This window comes from Anneissia japonica, unplaced genomic scaffold, assembly GCF_011630105.1.
Source record: "Anneissia japonica isolate Jap-2015-1 unplaced genomic scaffold, ASM1163010v1 scaffold287720_len810639_cov167, whole genome shotgun sequence".
Taxonomy (NCBI): domain Eukaryota; kingdom Metazoa; phylum Echinodermata; class Crinoidea; order Comatulida; family Comatulidae; genus Anneissia; species Anneissia japonica.
This window is the reverse complement of record NW_022736945.1, coordinates 607303-622547: the sequence shown is the minus strand read 5'-3', so window position 1 is coordinate 622547 and position 15245 is coordinate 607303. Positions and strand designations below refer to the sequence as shown.

The following is a 15245-nucleotide window of genomic DNA, read 5'->3' as shown; positions in this document are numbered from 1 at the left end:
TATATATATAAGTAACGTAAACATTATTATCAACTTGAACAGAAATGTGTATTTAAAAATATTTACCCATAATTTTACAGCGAAAAATGATAGAAATACTGCAAGTCACTGAAAGTGTTTTATTATTTTTAATTCTATAATTTATTTTTATGTTCAAGTTAATAATTTGTAAAAATATTGTTCATATTTTTGTCATTTTCAAGGGCATCCTTAATTTCGTATACAGCAAAATTACACCTATACTACAAATATGGTAGACATGGTATGATTTTTATATTAGCTTTTGAATCTTCAAACACCGTTAAATATATACCACTTGCGTGATAGATTGAAGTCGAATAACTTTGTACTTGCGTAGTTGAACATCACTAGTCGTTGTCGACGATGATAGTTCCCCACCCACTCCTTAACGATTTGCTGTTTATAATTTATTATTAATGTTTTATTTTAAATTGTTAATACTTTTTAATGTTGTCTGTGTTTTGATTCATGTTCACTTTTTAATGTTTGATGTTTTTTTCTAATGTTTGATTAACATTTTTTTTTTAAATTTATTTTCACTTTTTAATGTTTGATGGTTTTGCATGCTTAATTAACATTTTTTTAGATATTAATATTATATGAATTAATGTTTACATTAATATTTAACTGTTTTTATTGTAAATATTCAGTTCAGCCCCTGCGTTGCAATTTCGATCATTTTGTTTGAATAAAAAAAAATCGGATTTATACAAATCAGGGCGTTTCTCAACTCTCGCGGCCCATACTGTCAAATAAAGCCACTGTCTTCCAAAAATTGTTTCCCACCCCTAATGCATAAGGACAAAAACAATTATTTTGTTGGCCACGCCCGACCGACCCAAATTTTACGAAACAATATTTTTTTTATGAGCAAATAAGGCTGGAATAGCATTGACGGGGCTAGGAGGCCAAAGGATAGCATATTTTGCTGGATGGTACGTGATGCAAATCCAAAATTGTTGTATTATTTGTGTATTTTCTACTATGCGTAAACACATATTTGGACGGTCAAAAAAAAGAAAGACATTTTTCCTATACCAACCTACCAACTTTTTGGATTTTCCCAAAATGTGGCCAACACACACATAGTGCACAAATGTTTTGGCATAATCATTGGACGTCCTAATTTATTCAATCTATAAACATGGCCCCTGTTATAATACTAAACGTAGAGAACCATTCGACAATTTGGACTATGGTACAGTCTAATGTACAACAATAAGAGATAATAATATATCGGGAACGCTAGTTTGAACGTGATTTTTAGACTGTTCTAAAAATGTTATTTGGTTTCTAAGTTTTTGAAAGTACCGTATTTTGCCAAAAAGTTTTGTTTTTTTTAATTTAATAGAAAAAAAAAAGTTATTTTGTTTTGGTGGTTGGCCTTAAACGCGGGGTGGGAGAGTGGGACTTAATCTTCCTTCCACCACTCCAGCTCTGTTGACATCAATGACAACAGCATCCAATAAGATTTAATTCCTACTGTATTTGTTCAATAGTTTTTTTTAACTAGTGAATTTTATGAATAAAAGTACTTGAATACTTGAAAGTTTTGTCCATTAAAAAATAGTTTTGGATACGCTGTTATTAAATAATTAATTAACAATCGTACGGGAGAAATGTTTTTTTTTTAAATTTTTTATTAGGCCTAATGTACATGAGTTATAACGACAATAGGCCTTTCTTCAAACTCATGAAGTCAAAGTCACCTAAATAAAACGTAACAAAATGATAAGGTACAGTAATTCCATTAATGTCAGGTTAGGTTCGTTATTATGATTATAGGGATATGTTAATACAATTAGTGTCTTTCAATATCATTAAACTGCATCTTTCTCTTTTTTCTGTATGTTTTGTGGGAATACATTTCTAAACTATTAAACTTAGGATTGTGTCGATGTAGATGTGTGCACATATAGGTGCACTTATAAAATGTAGGCTTAGACCTACCCCATTATATAATGCAATATTCCGAAGCCTGGATGGCAATGTTGACCGACAGACCACCAGAGGTCATGTCATCAGTGGAGGTTGATAAACATTGGGCCACGATTCATACCCGTACGTTTGGACCTGGCCAAGATGTTAGGAGTGGGCATAAGTTTTGTGTCTTTGAGTTTGATCATTTGCTTAATATTTGGAGGTTTGGTAGTTCTAAGACCATTATTTAAAACATGGCAACTCATAAGTCAACTTCCTGGACCGAAATCGCATCCTTTGTTCGGGCATGCATTTCAATTAGAGAGGGAAGCAAATGGTAAGCAACCCTAGGAAACCCTAGCCTAAGTTTGTAGGTATGCTAGATAAATAGGCCTGTTCCTGGACCGTTTCGGCGACGATGTATGGAACACATTTCATATTGTATGTTTTAAGTAAATTAAATTCATTGAATGACTATGCCTAGACACTGTTTGATAATCCACATGGTCTTTGAAAGCACAAAGCACCGTTGAATCTGGTCGGATAGTTGAGTAATTCAGTAATGTAAAGTTCAGAATGGCATACATAAAATAATATACCAGGGAATGGGTTTAAAAGAAAATTCTATGTACAGTTTGTTATAATGTTGATTTCTCACAAATATTTTGTTCATATTCAATATAAATGAAAGTAATAGGCATAGATTTATATAGCAATAATAAACATTGATTATACCAAATCTGACGATATTCTATATGTCGTACTGTTTATATTAAAGGCTGTCTACCCAATTAAAAAACTGAATAGCTTATTTAATACTGTATGATCGAAATCAGATGGAAGTAAAAAAAAAAACCTTTCACTTAATAACAGAAAAAAAAATCCTTAATTTACCAGCTAATGAATCATGTAAAAGCATACTGGAAATATGTTCACAATCTGTAATATAAGAGGGATTTTTTTCTCATAAAAATGTTTAATTTTAAGAGTTAGCAACTGTGTCCGAAGTAATCGTAATTTGTCTCCGAGCATTTCTAAACATTTATATCCTTCAGAATCAGTACTATTATAGGGGCATACAATTGATACAACACATGTCATGGCAATATTACTGTGCTTTTTTTATACTTGAAAGACCATGCTGTACATAAACTATGTCTAGTCATAGGGATATTAATTACAATTATAGTCCATTAATTTTCACACTCACAGTCTTAACTACAAAGGCCTATCATACAGATTTCGGCCTACTCCGTAGTGTTCATCCACACTGTAACTTACTCGATACACCACTGAACTCTGTTTCGTGAGGTGGAGGTCTGGTACGCATATTCATGCATAGAGTACTACAGTGTTACATCAATATACCACGTGTTTGCTATCGTTGCAAAAAGCGTTCAACCATTTTCTTCACTGACACACCATTGATCCAACTTAATTATTAAGATGTTGTATCTTACTTTTTGTAAATTTTAGTTGATGATTAAATCTGTGTTCGATAACACAAGCAAGCAAGCTTTTGTGTTTTTAGTACATTTTGATGGTAAAATAGTAAATTTTAAAATGCCTATTCCAGAAAGCCTGAAGTCATTCAGGTGTAATGAAGGGTAACTAATGTCTGCTGACAACAGAGAGCGCGCCACCTGGCTTCGTGACGACACAGCTGTGGTACTCTATATCAGTTCACCTAACTGACCTAAAATAGTGCCCTGTGTATTTCTGTCTTAAGTGTATGGGGGGAAAAATAATGCGTCCGGGCCTAAGAAGCTAGCCTAGGCCATAACCAAGCCAAATTCTGTTTGATTTTGTTTTTTGTTTCTTTTATTTTATTTTTTTTTTTTTTACAGCTTTCTTTATGCAGATAATGAGATGGACTCAAAATCATCGACATTTTGGATTGTTTCGAATTTGGCTTGGATTCCTTCCATGCGTACTTACTTTCAAAGCAGAGTCAGTTGAAGTAAGTTGCAGGCATGATAATATTCTAAGGGTAGTGATAGTGTGCAATATTTGTACAATTTTGATTTGTAAACATAATGTTAATAACCATCATAGATCTCATTTTTAAGCAAACATTTCTATTTGTTATTGTTTGATCAAGAAGGACACATGTTTAAGTTATGAAAGTAGGTCTAATGTATTAGTAAGCTATAGTTCATATCATCTGTCATATCAATCATAATTTTTATTTTTTATATTATAATATTTTTGTATTTATTAATATTCATTAATAGCTTTTTAAATGAGATTTTTTCCAAGTTATTATCTAAAAGATTATTAGTCTTATCCTGTCTTTAGAACTCCGTTGTGATGTGCACATAAACCTATATTAATTGTTTACTTGCATTTGCTTCTATTTCTATTAAAAAAGTCATATTTTTCAATTTTAACATTTAATAATACAGTTTGTGTTTGTTGCTATATCTTCTTTGCAGCCAATTTTGAAGTCAAACAAGCATATAACTAAATCATACATGTACACATTTCTTCATCCATGGCTTGGCACAGGACTTCTTACCAGGTATCATCTTTGTTCTTTTTAGTTACACATTCATATTTAAAATATCCTTGAAAAATGCTTAATTTGTATTCCATCCTAAAATATAAATTTATTTTTCACTGGCATTGCCTTTGGCCATGTGGTGGTTACTGCAGTATTATTCACATCATGGATACAAAATTTAAAATCTAATCACAACTGACCTGTGAAATAATATTCGTTTCCAGTGGCAGTTGAAGGGCATGTGCCCAATTCACATATTAACTGCAAAAGTTGCCATTTTTTTAAATTAAAAGATATTAAAAATGGCAACCACACCCCTTTGCAGCAACTCTTTTAACACTCTAAAGAGTTTTTGATCTTTACCTGAATCTATTTTATTATTCTGGAGTGTAGGGGACATTGGCCACCCCTCCCCTTACACAAACCATAGCAAGAACAGTATTATTAGACTGTCCCAAGACTGACCAGGACTTTCTGTGTAACTTTAGTAATGTTATGTGTAGATTAACAATTTCAAGTCAGCAGCATACCACAAATATATATCTTTATGCAAATCATAATGTGAAGATATTAAGAAACAAATTAAAAATCATAAAAAAAATTAAAGATTAGTCTAATTACATACTTTTATAACAGACACCTACATTTCTACTTAAAGCACTGGCTCAAAATGGCAAACACGCCGCAAGATGTTGACACCGACATTTCACTTCAAGATTCTGAATGATTTCATGGATGTGTTCAATGAACAGGCTGAGATACTTGTCACAAACTTAGAGCAGAAAGCAGATGGAACACAATTTAATGTTTTCTTCTTGCTAACAGCTTGTGTATTGGACATAATCTGTGGTAGGGTTACTGTAATCGTATTTGTGTGTTCACTAAATAATTAAACAACTGTTTACATAAATCAGAATTAAATCATTATAAATTTTCTGACAGGGTGTGGGGGAGGGGGGAGACAAACCAAGTGGCCAACTAGAGCCTTGGTCCCAGAATAAACAATTCCTAGTATCGTTCAACTTATTGCCAAAGTTATATTAAGTAAAAGTATTATGGCTTCTCTGCACAAAAGTATAAGCTTATTACTTAGTTTTATATTGAGTATGCTGGTTTTGGGATGGCAAGCCCCAAATTGCCTGACCTTCTAGGGCTTGGCCCTATGGACCCCCCTTCTAGGGGCTTTGGGCAGTACCTGGTCATACACATTAAAAAACCCAGCTGTATATACAGGCAAATACTGTAGTGGCAAATAGGTCCAGGTCATAGTACTCTACACTATAAACTAAACATATTAAAGAGAATTTGAAAAATTGTTTGATTGTGCGTATGTGGCAAAGGCAAGCCAAACCAGTCACTTGTCGCAAAAATCGATTTTGAGTTATTAATACAGTGTTAGAGAGTAAAATAATAGCTATAAAATGGAAAAAAAATCATTCAAATCGGACATTTCCTTATGAAGTTACAATTGTTTAACCATACAGCTGTTTAAAGAACAATATATGAGAAATTAGTCGTCAAAGTTAATGATTTCAGGCATTTCTCATGCAGAAACTATCTTTAAATCCTTAAAAGTATTGTTTTAACATTGAAAATGGGGAAAATAACAGAATAGAATGATGTGTAGATATATAAAGTTTAGTTTAGTGCAATAAAATAGATTTTTAAAATTTTGACATTCCAGCATGTTTTGGCCATTTTCTCTGAAACACGATTTGCGACGAGTGACTGGTTTGGCTTGTCTTTGCCACATATGTTAAGCTATCAGTATTTGATGTTTGTCCCTTTATGATATAACCATGGATATTGCCATTTACTTTGACTTTTGACTTTCACAGAGACTGCTATGGGTGAATCAGTAAATGCTCAAAGTGATATGGAAAATGAATATGTAAAGGCAGTATTGAAGTGAGCAAACATTTTTATTATAAGGTTGTTCCTCTCCCTGTCTCAATATTCCAATATGCTATTTTAATACATATTTTTTTAAGTACATCAATATATTAAACTTTGTAAATAAATTTAAAAAAAAAAATTAAAATAAGAAAATAAAAAATGTTCATTTGTTAAGTTTATTTTAAAATAATAACATTCTTTTTATTGTATTATATTTGAAAAAATAAATGTGTTCAAGTTATTTTTGCAACAATTTTTCAATGTGCATGAACATAAAATTAGTTTGGTGGCTGTCATGCCTGTGATCTCTGATCTTAATGAGAATTTTCAAGAAGTATATTTTAATTAATAAATTATACAATAAGTAACTCATCATTTATATAATGCTCTGTTAATCCATGAGGCCTATGGAGTGGACTTTTATAGATTTATGTTCAATTTTAGTATATTGCTTATATATTAACTTTTTACAGATTGTCTGAGTTGCTTCAGGAGAGACAAAAAAGCCCCTGGCTGTGGCCCGACTTCATTTATAATCGATTGTCATCTGGAAAACAACATGCTGAATGTTTGCGTATTCTTCACGGCATGACAATAAGGGTATGTAAAACCAGCCGCCCACTGCGGCCGACGGTCGTAAGCCATTGCGATTCTATAGAGAACGCTGCGCCACGACGCACACGCAATAAGCTCCTTCTTAATGACAATCAGCAGACGCCATCACATCGTTTAGCGCTCACAAGGAGAAGAGTTGGATTCAGCAGCTATCAGTCGTTCAAAGAAGTGTGTGCCTGCCTTAAGTTTTTAATGTTTATGGATCCACAGACCCTATATAGGGTCTGCGATGAATAGAATACTGATGGACATTCATTATGAGTATTTCTGCTCTGGTTCTGGCATGGACCCTGGGGTGGGGGAGCAGGGAGTCTTGTTTTTATTCATGCAAGGCACAAGTGAATATTTATGTTTTAAATATCAGGTAATTGAAAAGCATGGAGCAGAATTGAGGGAACAGCTAGCAAAACAGAAGGCAGAGGGTGCTGTTTCATCTGCGGAACCTCGAAATATTGGAAAGAGAAAACGACTTGCATTTCTAGATCTACTCTTGTATATGCAAAATGAAGATCCAAGCTTTACAATTGATGACATACGTGAAGAAGTAGATACTTTCATGTTTGAGGTAAAAGTTCAAAGAGTATAAAGCTGTGCTAATTAATAAATTATATTAATAAGCACAAGCAGGAAATGAAACTTGAAGAGAAAACAAGGGACTTTAAAAACAGAAATGCTGTTAACCACAAAACATAAATTAATACATTAAAACACATTATAAGCATGCATAAATTAAACATACTGATATGCAGATTGCTATAAAATAGAAACATAACTGTTTTTCCATTTTTTTAATGGAATAAATTGATTGTGGACTGCTTGCTGTAAACACTCATATTTAAATGAAAAATGAAACTTGACTGCTTCCTGTAAACACTCATATTTAAATGAAAAATGAAACTTGAAGAGAAAACAAGGGACTTTAAAAACAGAAATGCTGTTAACCACAAAACATAAATTAAATTTAAATGAAAAATGAAACTTGTCTGCTTGCTGTAAACACTCATATTTAAATGAAAAATGAAACTTGAAGAGAAAACAAGGGACTTCAAAAACAGAAATGCTGTTAACCACAAAACATAAATTAATACATTAAAACACATTATAAGCATGCATAAATTAAACATACTGATATGCAGATTGCTATAAAATAGAAACATAACTGTTTTTCCATTTTTTTAATGGAATAAATTGATTGTGGACTGCTTGCTGTAAACACTCATATTTAATTTTTTTATCTAGGGTCATGACACCACTGCAGCTGCTGCTAACTGGGCTATGTATATGCTAGGCTCCAATCCAGAAGCTCAAAAACGTCTTCATGAGGAATTGGACAGTGTATTTGGTGAGAAGTATTTTCAAAACCTATATTTTATCTCTCATAAATGTTAGCTATCTTTCTATAAAAAATAGATTTATAGAGTTTGATTTTAACCTTTAAACAGTTTTGTATTCAAAAAATATTTATAATTAATTTATGTTTTTTGTATAGACAAGTTAATATTTACAATATATAAATTAATCTTTTGTGTGATAAATATTATTATCAGGCATATAATATTTTTGAATCTTTAGTATTGCTAACAAATATTTTCTTGTCAATAGGAGGCAGTGATCGACCGGTCACCACTGACGACTTCAAAGATTTGAAATATCTAGAATGTGTTGTCAAAGAAACACTTCGTTTATTTCCCTCTGTACCTATATTTGGGCGTACAGCCGACAAAACCCTATCATTGAGTAAGTACAAATAATAAATTGTTATTATACCAGAGCAGAAGTAATATGACATTTTATTGTTACATGAAGAATCAAGGGTCAATTCAATTCAATTCACTTTATTGCTTCATAAGCCATCGAGGGCTACTATCTGCTTAAACTATACATATATAGGCCTACACATAAATACATTGAAAAGAAAAACATATAAAATAAAAAAATAAAGCAAGGGCTTCAAAGTGCTGGTAAACAAAGTGGTGATGCTGGTTTCTTCTGCTTATTTTTCCTGTTTAGTTTAAGACATTTATGCTTTCAAATTCCATTTTTTTTCCCCCTCATGTTCCGTCTCTAGCGCCTTGAGCACTTTCTGGGTATGGATGTGTGCGATGTAAATCGTATTTATTTTTATTATTGTTATCAATTCTAGATGGTTGTGAAATACCTGAAGGAACACAGGCATTTGTGCTCACTTACGCCCTGCACCGAGACGAACGCTATTTTCCAGAGCCAGAGAAGTTTAACCCGGAGAGATTCCTACCCGAAAATTCTGTTGACAGGCATCCATTTGCATATGTACCATTCTCGGCTGGACCACGGAATTGCATAGGTGAGGGAAAAAAAATGATTTATACCCTATTCAGACTACACTCTGTAGCTATTGGTTTGCGATGTAATCGGTGGTAATCCAAAATTGATTACTCCAGATCGCAATCAACAAGTGCTTTCAGACCAACACAAAAACTTTACATTCTACTAAATCTAGGGCCTAGTGCTGTAGTGGCTAGGTCTATGTTGACTGACTTCAGCCAAACAGTGCCTGTGGAATTCATTGTGATTTGTCATGATCAGATTCTGTTTTAATTGGGAGTAATAAAGATTGTAGTACCCAATCACAACGGGTAACAATTGCAATATCAATTATTTATCGACTACTATTGGTGAGCTTTCACACACGATTTTACTCTGCGATTTGGTGTCACAATTGCTACAACTGATAGCAATGTGATGCTAGTCTGAATAGGGTATTAGAATTAGCTATAGGCTGGAAGGTTCCGAGACAGTAGATCAATAGATGTTGCTCCCGGTTCCATAATAACAGTGGCCCATACAAAAATAAACTCACCATTCACTGGTAAAACAAATATTATTGAATCATTTATCCCTTCAATTTGGAAAATTGAATATATTAAATGTTATGATGGTTTGAGAAAAAAGGAAATTTATTGCTCCCATCAGGAATCAACCCCAATATCCTGTGATTACCATTCCCTGTTGTATGGTGATCACAGTAATAAATGAATCTTGTAATGAACATGACCTTAATTATAGCCTCAGTTCAGGTAATGTGATGTTGTTGCCTTGTAGGTCAACGTTTTGCCATGTTTGAGGAGAAAGTGATACTAGCCCACATATTTCGAAAATTCAAAGCTGAAGCAGTTCAGGAATTTGAAGACCTCAAGATTCATGGTGAAATTGTCTTGCGTCCATCTGCTGGAATTGAAATTAAGCTAACAAAGCGAAAGTAACCAAGTACTGTAGCATTATTAGTTAGGCGAGACTTTTTTATACCATGTTTAGCGAACCCGCCGACTGCAAATATCGATGATTTCCAAATAAAAATGAAATTTTATTTTTGGCCAATTAGCGCACCCACTGTTCCCACGAAAAAGTGGAAATTAAATTATTTTTGTTACGCCCTTCGCTGCCTTGAAATCTCCAAAGATAAGATATGTGTATTTCTTCCTAATTATATAAATTTGAAGCATTTAATCTTATTTTCTCCTCCATCTGGGTGATTTTGGCAAAACTATTTGCTAAATAAGAAAACAAAATTTTATTTTTATTCCGCCCTTCTCTGACATCTTTAAAAAAATAAGTACGCAAAACAAGGAATAAAATGAAGTCTCGCCTTTTTGCGCCTAGAATAGTCTGAAATTACAGGCTGTGGATACATTAACTGTGAACAGACAATGAAATCATAGGTTTACGTCAAACTATGTGCACATACTGTACTGTAAAATAACCACTGGCTTGTTATTTTCATTCTTGCTACTATTTTCTACTAGACAAGATGTCGATAGACATGTCGGTACTGCTTCCGGTTCTGTAGGGCTTTATAGTACAGTAGTCTACTGGACCAAATAGGCCTAGCCTATGCTGGTTTGTATGAAAGAGGTTAGGATTAATTCAATCCTAAGATAGTCTAAGGACGGTGTTTTGAAACCACAGAATTAGCATCATATGGCCTAAGTCCCAGCTTCGCTAGCTAGCACTAGTGATGCCTCTTATCACATTGAAACTCCTCACATGTGTACACACACGACAGCAGCATAAACGACAATGACAAACAGAGGATATATGCATGTACAATTCGGTTTGATGTAGAATTATCATCTCATTGTTTTGTGTATGGTGACATATTGAGTACTGAAATGATAGTGATATTAACTCCAATACTGAAATTATAAATTTGGTAAAAAAAAAAAAGAACCACCAATTATGGTTTTGACACAGACTTTAGAAAACAGAAGTTATATAAGATTATAATATAACCATAAAAGAGATTGTTTACAGGCAAATAAGCAGCTGCAGATTTTTTAATTAGATAATTTACATTGTATTAATGTACAGTACCTTTATTTAAAATATAGTTCTTTTGTTGAACATAAGGAAAATATAAAATGATAAATTATTATTGATGTTAACTTCCAGTATCAATTATTATTGAAAGCTTGTAGCAATTTTATGGAAAAAAGCAAGTTAACCACAATGAAACTTTGATTGTTATAGAGTGGGAGCATGTTTCTTATTTAATTAAAAATAAAATTAAACATTCTCCAGCCCCTACAAAGGCGGAGTGAAATCCAGTTCAGTAAATAAACAAGGGACGCAGTGAGCTGAGTGAGTGCTCGCATTTCACAGGAAGCTGTGTAAATACTGGGAAATGCAAAATAAGTATGAGATGTACATTTTTAAGATGAGTTGAATCATGGTTAGACAAAATAATAAGTAATACGACGTCTACAGTATATGGATGTATTTCCCTTTGTTGGATTATTATCATTCCTGATAATTAGACGAATGTATTACCTCTTGACGAATGTATTACCTCTTATTATTTTAATTGCTTTGTTTGCAATCATTATAATTAGTGTATTATCTTGATTTTAATACTACTGTATATGCAAGAATCTTACTACTAATAATTATACCTTGAACAATCTAAATTAGAATCCAGAAAACCAAGGTAAAAAATGATTGCCTAATAATTTTGCAGTTCAGATGGATCAGTAATGATTTTATTGATATGTACAAACATAAAATAATTGAGGACTATTAGAAATGATTCACTTCAATACCATAATGTTCTCTGAAAAGAATTGTTATTAAGATAAAAAGTATAGTAAAAATAAACAATTTCAAATACAGTAATTTTGACATTTGCCCTTAGCGTTTCTGCCTAACTCAATTTTCTTCTAAAAAATCAGATAATTCCAAAGAAAATTTGGACCTGTTAAAGATCTTTGCCGAGTTTCCAAAACTTTGTTTAATTACATTAAAGAAGTTAAATAGTTTGAGATTTGAATGCTATAGTTTTAAATTCACGGTCGAATACAAAAAGAGTTCAGTTTATCGTAGTAAGGCATGGATTTCTCTACACATTCCTGCACTGTTTTTGGCAGGTCTTTGAGAACAGGAAGAGGTTTAGAAAGAGATTTCTTAAAACCCCCGGCAGTTAAACTATTTGAAAACCAATTAAATATTGGATCTAAGTCCGATATTGCCTGTGCCATATTCCACTTCACTTTGGGTTTACGGTCCCAACTAAGGAGTTCATCGCTGTATGGCAAGCCAACAGCGTCGCAATATTTCATCAAAACTTCTTTAGGATTTTCAACTAAATCATCTGCATTTACAACAACAGGTTTTTGACCCTCCAATTTCTCAATATGAATATACAGATCCGAAAGCTCTTTATATGCGAGACCTTCCGGGAGCCAGTTTGTAAAATCAGAGTCAACATCATTAGCACCTGTACCGTTCTTCATCATTTTGTAATAAGATGAAAATGTTTTTGCTGGATGACGTATAAGAAAAGAATGTTTAAAGCCTTTTGCAATTTTGTCATATCGTCCATGTACACCGTAAGCCATGTCTTTCACGAAGACATATTTGTTAGTTAGTGCATCACCTTCAAGCATAAGCTTAACCTTGTCGAATGTATATTCAGTTTCCGTCGGCGGCGTATTCTGCGGGATGAGACGTCCTTCTGGTCCAAAATGCTCAGCAGATCCATAGGGTTCAAGATAGATAGCTACATTTGGAATACCCTCCATACTTCTTGTGAAGGCAGTCGAAGCCGATCTTGGAATAGTCCAGAGGAAAACATGAGCAGGTTTTGAAGACATTTTTGCTGTACTGTGGAAGAAATTTAATAAAATGTTTATTATTTTATTGTGTTTACTCCACTTGTTTCTATTGAGTATGTAACTTAATATTAATTGTAATTAGTTTTGTTTTAAAAATTACTATAAGGCCTCATAAAAAAAATTATTAGTTTATCACCCCCTCCCTCATCACTTTTGGAGAAATTCTTTTTTTTTTTCTTTTAATTAGCAAATATTTCAAAGGATCGTTTTTTTTTTCATCTTTTTCATTTGAAAAGCTTGATGTCTTGCAAATATGTACTGGTACAACAAAAACATCTTTTTTAAAATATAAATTTGATTTCATCCTTATGACTTTTTATAATTTGTCCTTAACCATTAATTTAGGCCTACTTGCGAACATTAATAAACTGTGGGCGGGGTTAGCAAAAAATAAATAAAAACCTCGTTTATTAGTTTTTATTCTTTTATAGGGTGATAAACAAATATATTTTTTTTTATGGGGCCTAAAGCAAGTCTAATTCGAAGGCTACTATAATCGTAGGTATCCATAGAATATGTAGACGTGTATATAGATAGGTGTAAATTGCATCTTTATTTCTCACCATACAGAAAGCAGCTGCGTAGATGGGGCCCATACACCAACTCGGCCCTTAACATCGGAAAAAATTTTGGATACGATGCCCCGTTATGGAGTTATGATTTTTTAAATAACATGATGTCAGAAAATCAGCCCAAAAGCTTATCTTATTTGTGTTGGTTACGCACTACACCGCTGATTCGCAATGTTGGTCATCACTTCATGATGCCTACCGATTCATGAAAAAAGGCTATTCAATTCCAAGAATTCTGACCCTTTTATTTGATGTATTAGAACATCTATTGTATGATCTAATACCCCACACAATAATCCAGAATATTTAAATCTAATAAATCAGTCTTGTATTTTAGGTCCAAACGTAGGCCGAAAATGATCACGCTGTGTGTATCGCCTAAGGCCAGGAATGCATTATCGGCCGGGTGTTTGTCACTGCAAAAGACTTTGCAATGGGAGAAGCATAAATTACTTTCCTCCACTCCATGGGAGAAACAATCATAACAATGAAATAGCCAGGCCGACACGTACCAATTTCAGTACTAGGCCTAGTAGTAGAGTCCTTGGCGTGAAAGGGGATATGACCGGTTGAGCCGCCGACAAGTTGAGCGGCCGGTAATTTCTATGGAACGCCAAGCGCGTCTCTCAGTGAATGTAGTCGGCTTGCCGATGTCATCAGTGAATGAACCCCCCGGATACCAGCTACATATTCATCCCACTGTCTTGTCAGTCATCTAGATGTGTATAAATTAGAATGGGCGAATTTAGGCCAATTTATGAAAATTGAAGTTGAAATATACTATACTTTTATAGGTCATGTAAATGTTCCATTAAATTCGAAACTTTTGTTGGTGGAAAATATTAATACGTTTGATATTTTATGAGAGATGAATGTATCAGCTTCAAAATAAAAAAGATTGCGCAGCCATAGTGATTGACAGTATGTAGTGCGCATTGAGAAAAGAAGGTGCTCTCCATTTCGTCATGTTCAATATTTTGCTCAACTATGCCTGTTGAAAATTTGATGGCGGGGAACACATGGGACTTCAAAGGCATCGCGCAAACGTTCTTTACGCGCTGCGGCAACTTTGATCTTGGTTCATTTGCATAGCGCTGCGTGCGCGTAGCTTTGCCGAGTGATCTCCTTCTCAATAATACCTCCATGGTTAAAACAAGTCCTTGGTTAAAACGTAACATACGTGAACATGTACGTGTTAAAACATACGCGAACACGTGCGTTTGTGGGACAACACGTGTGTTTGTGAGACGCGCGCGTATTCCTAGCGCTGTTCTGATTAGTCAGTTGTTAAGTTTGATTGACACTCCGGAAAGGTCTATTTTTGATATACCCAAAGATACTAGAAATACAAGATAGAGTTCTCGCATTGTAAAAATGAGGCGGAAGTCGTGCCCAACGTAGGCGGCGCCCTTCTTTTTAACCATTCAAGTTTCCTAGTTTCCTAGATACTTCGTGCCCAACGTACAGGGCGCCCTTCTGTTGCTAAGTATATCCAGACGCAAAAGGCGCCCTTCCTTTTCCACTAATGGAGGAAAACTTTTTCACTAAGAGTGCGTAAGGGCATGCGATTCT

The 15245-nt window shown here is 33.8% G+C and overlaps 2 protein-coding genes across 4 annotated transcripts in view; one reads left to right on the top strand and one right to left on the bottom strand.

Annotated features, from left to right (window-relative positions):
- The first annotated feature begins 2020 nt into the window (after nucleotides 1–2020).
- LOC117117030 (cytochrome P450 4V2-like) lies at nucleotides 2021–10344 on the top strand. The gene is made up of 11 exons (XM_033261207.1): nucleotides 2021–2278; nucleotides 3789–3901; nucleotides 4377–4462; nucleotides 5103–5293; nucleotides 6283–6352; nucleotides 6814–6940; nucleotides 7320–7520; nucleotides 8195–8297; nucleotides 8558–8692; nucleotides 9099–9278; nucleotides 10037–10344. Exons 1-11 carry the CDS (start codon nucleotides 2104–2106, stop codon nucleotides 10195–10197), a joined length of 1542 nt encoding a protein of 513 aa, XP_033117098.1. The 5' UTR covers nucleotides 2021–2103; the 3' UTR covers nucleotides 10198–10344.
- Nucleotides 10345–11946: 1602 nt separating this feature from the next.
- LOC117116985 overlaps nucleotides 11947–15245 on the bottom strand; it is an 8069-nt gene continuing 4770 nt past the window's right edge. Inside the window, exons 1-2 of one of the 3 annotated variants that reach the window (XM_033261153.1) lie at nucleotides 13665–14292; nucleotides 11947–13090 (exon numbers count right to left, since the gene is read on the bottom strand). In XM_033261153.1, the coding sequence (XP_033117044.1) occupies nucleotides 12274–13080 (807 nt within the window). In that variant the 5' untranslated portion in view covers nucleotides 13081–13090; nucleotides 13665–14292 and the 3' untranslated portion in view covers nucleotides 11947–12273. Of the gene's footprint in view, nucleotides 13091–13664; nucleotides 14293–15245 lie in introns of those variants that run through there. The other 2 variants (XM_033261155.1, XM_033261154.1) reach the window with 2 other exon arrangements.

Bases quoted from the DNA above. Each gene is read 5' to 3' on its own strand.
- LOC117117030 (XM_033261207.1), top strand. From the start codon at position 2,104: ATGTTAGGAGTGGGCATAAGTTTTGTGTCTTTGAGTTTGATCATTTGC. The intron at 2,279-3,788 runs GTAAGCAACCCT...TTTTTTTTACAG, and splicing joins ATTAGAGAGGGAAGCAAATG to CTTTCTTTATGCAGATAATG. The intron at 8,693-9,098 runs GTAAGTACAAAT...TATCAATTCTAG, and splicing joins CGACAAAACCCTATCATTGA to ATGGTTGTGAAATACCTGAA.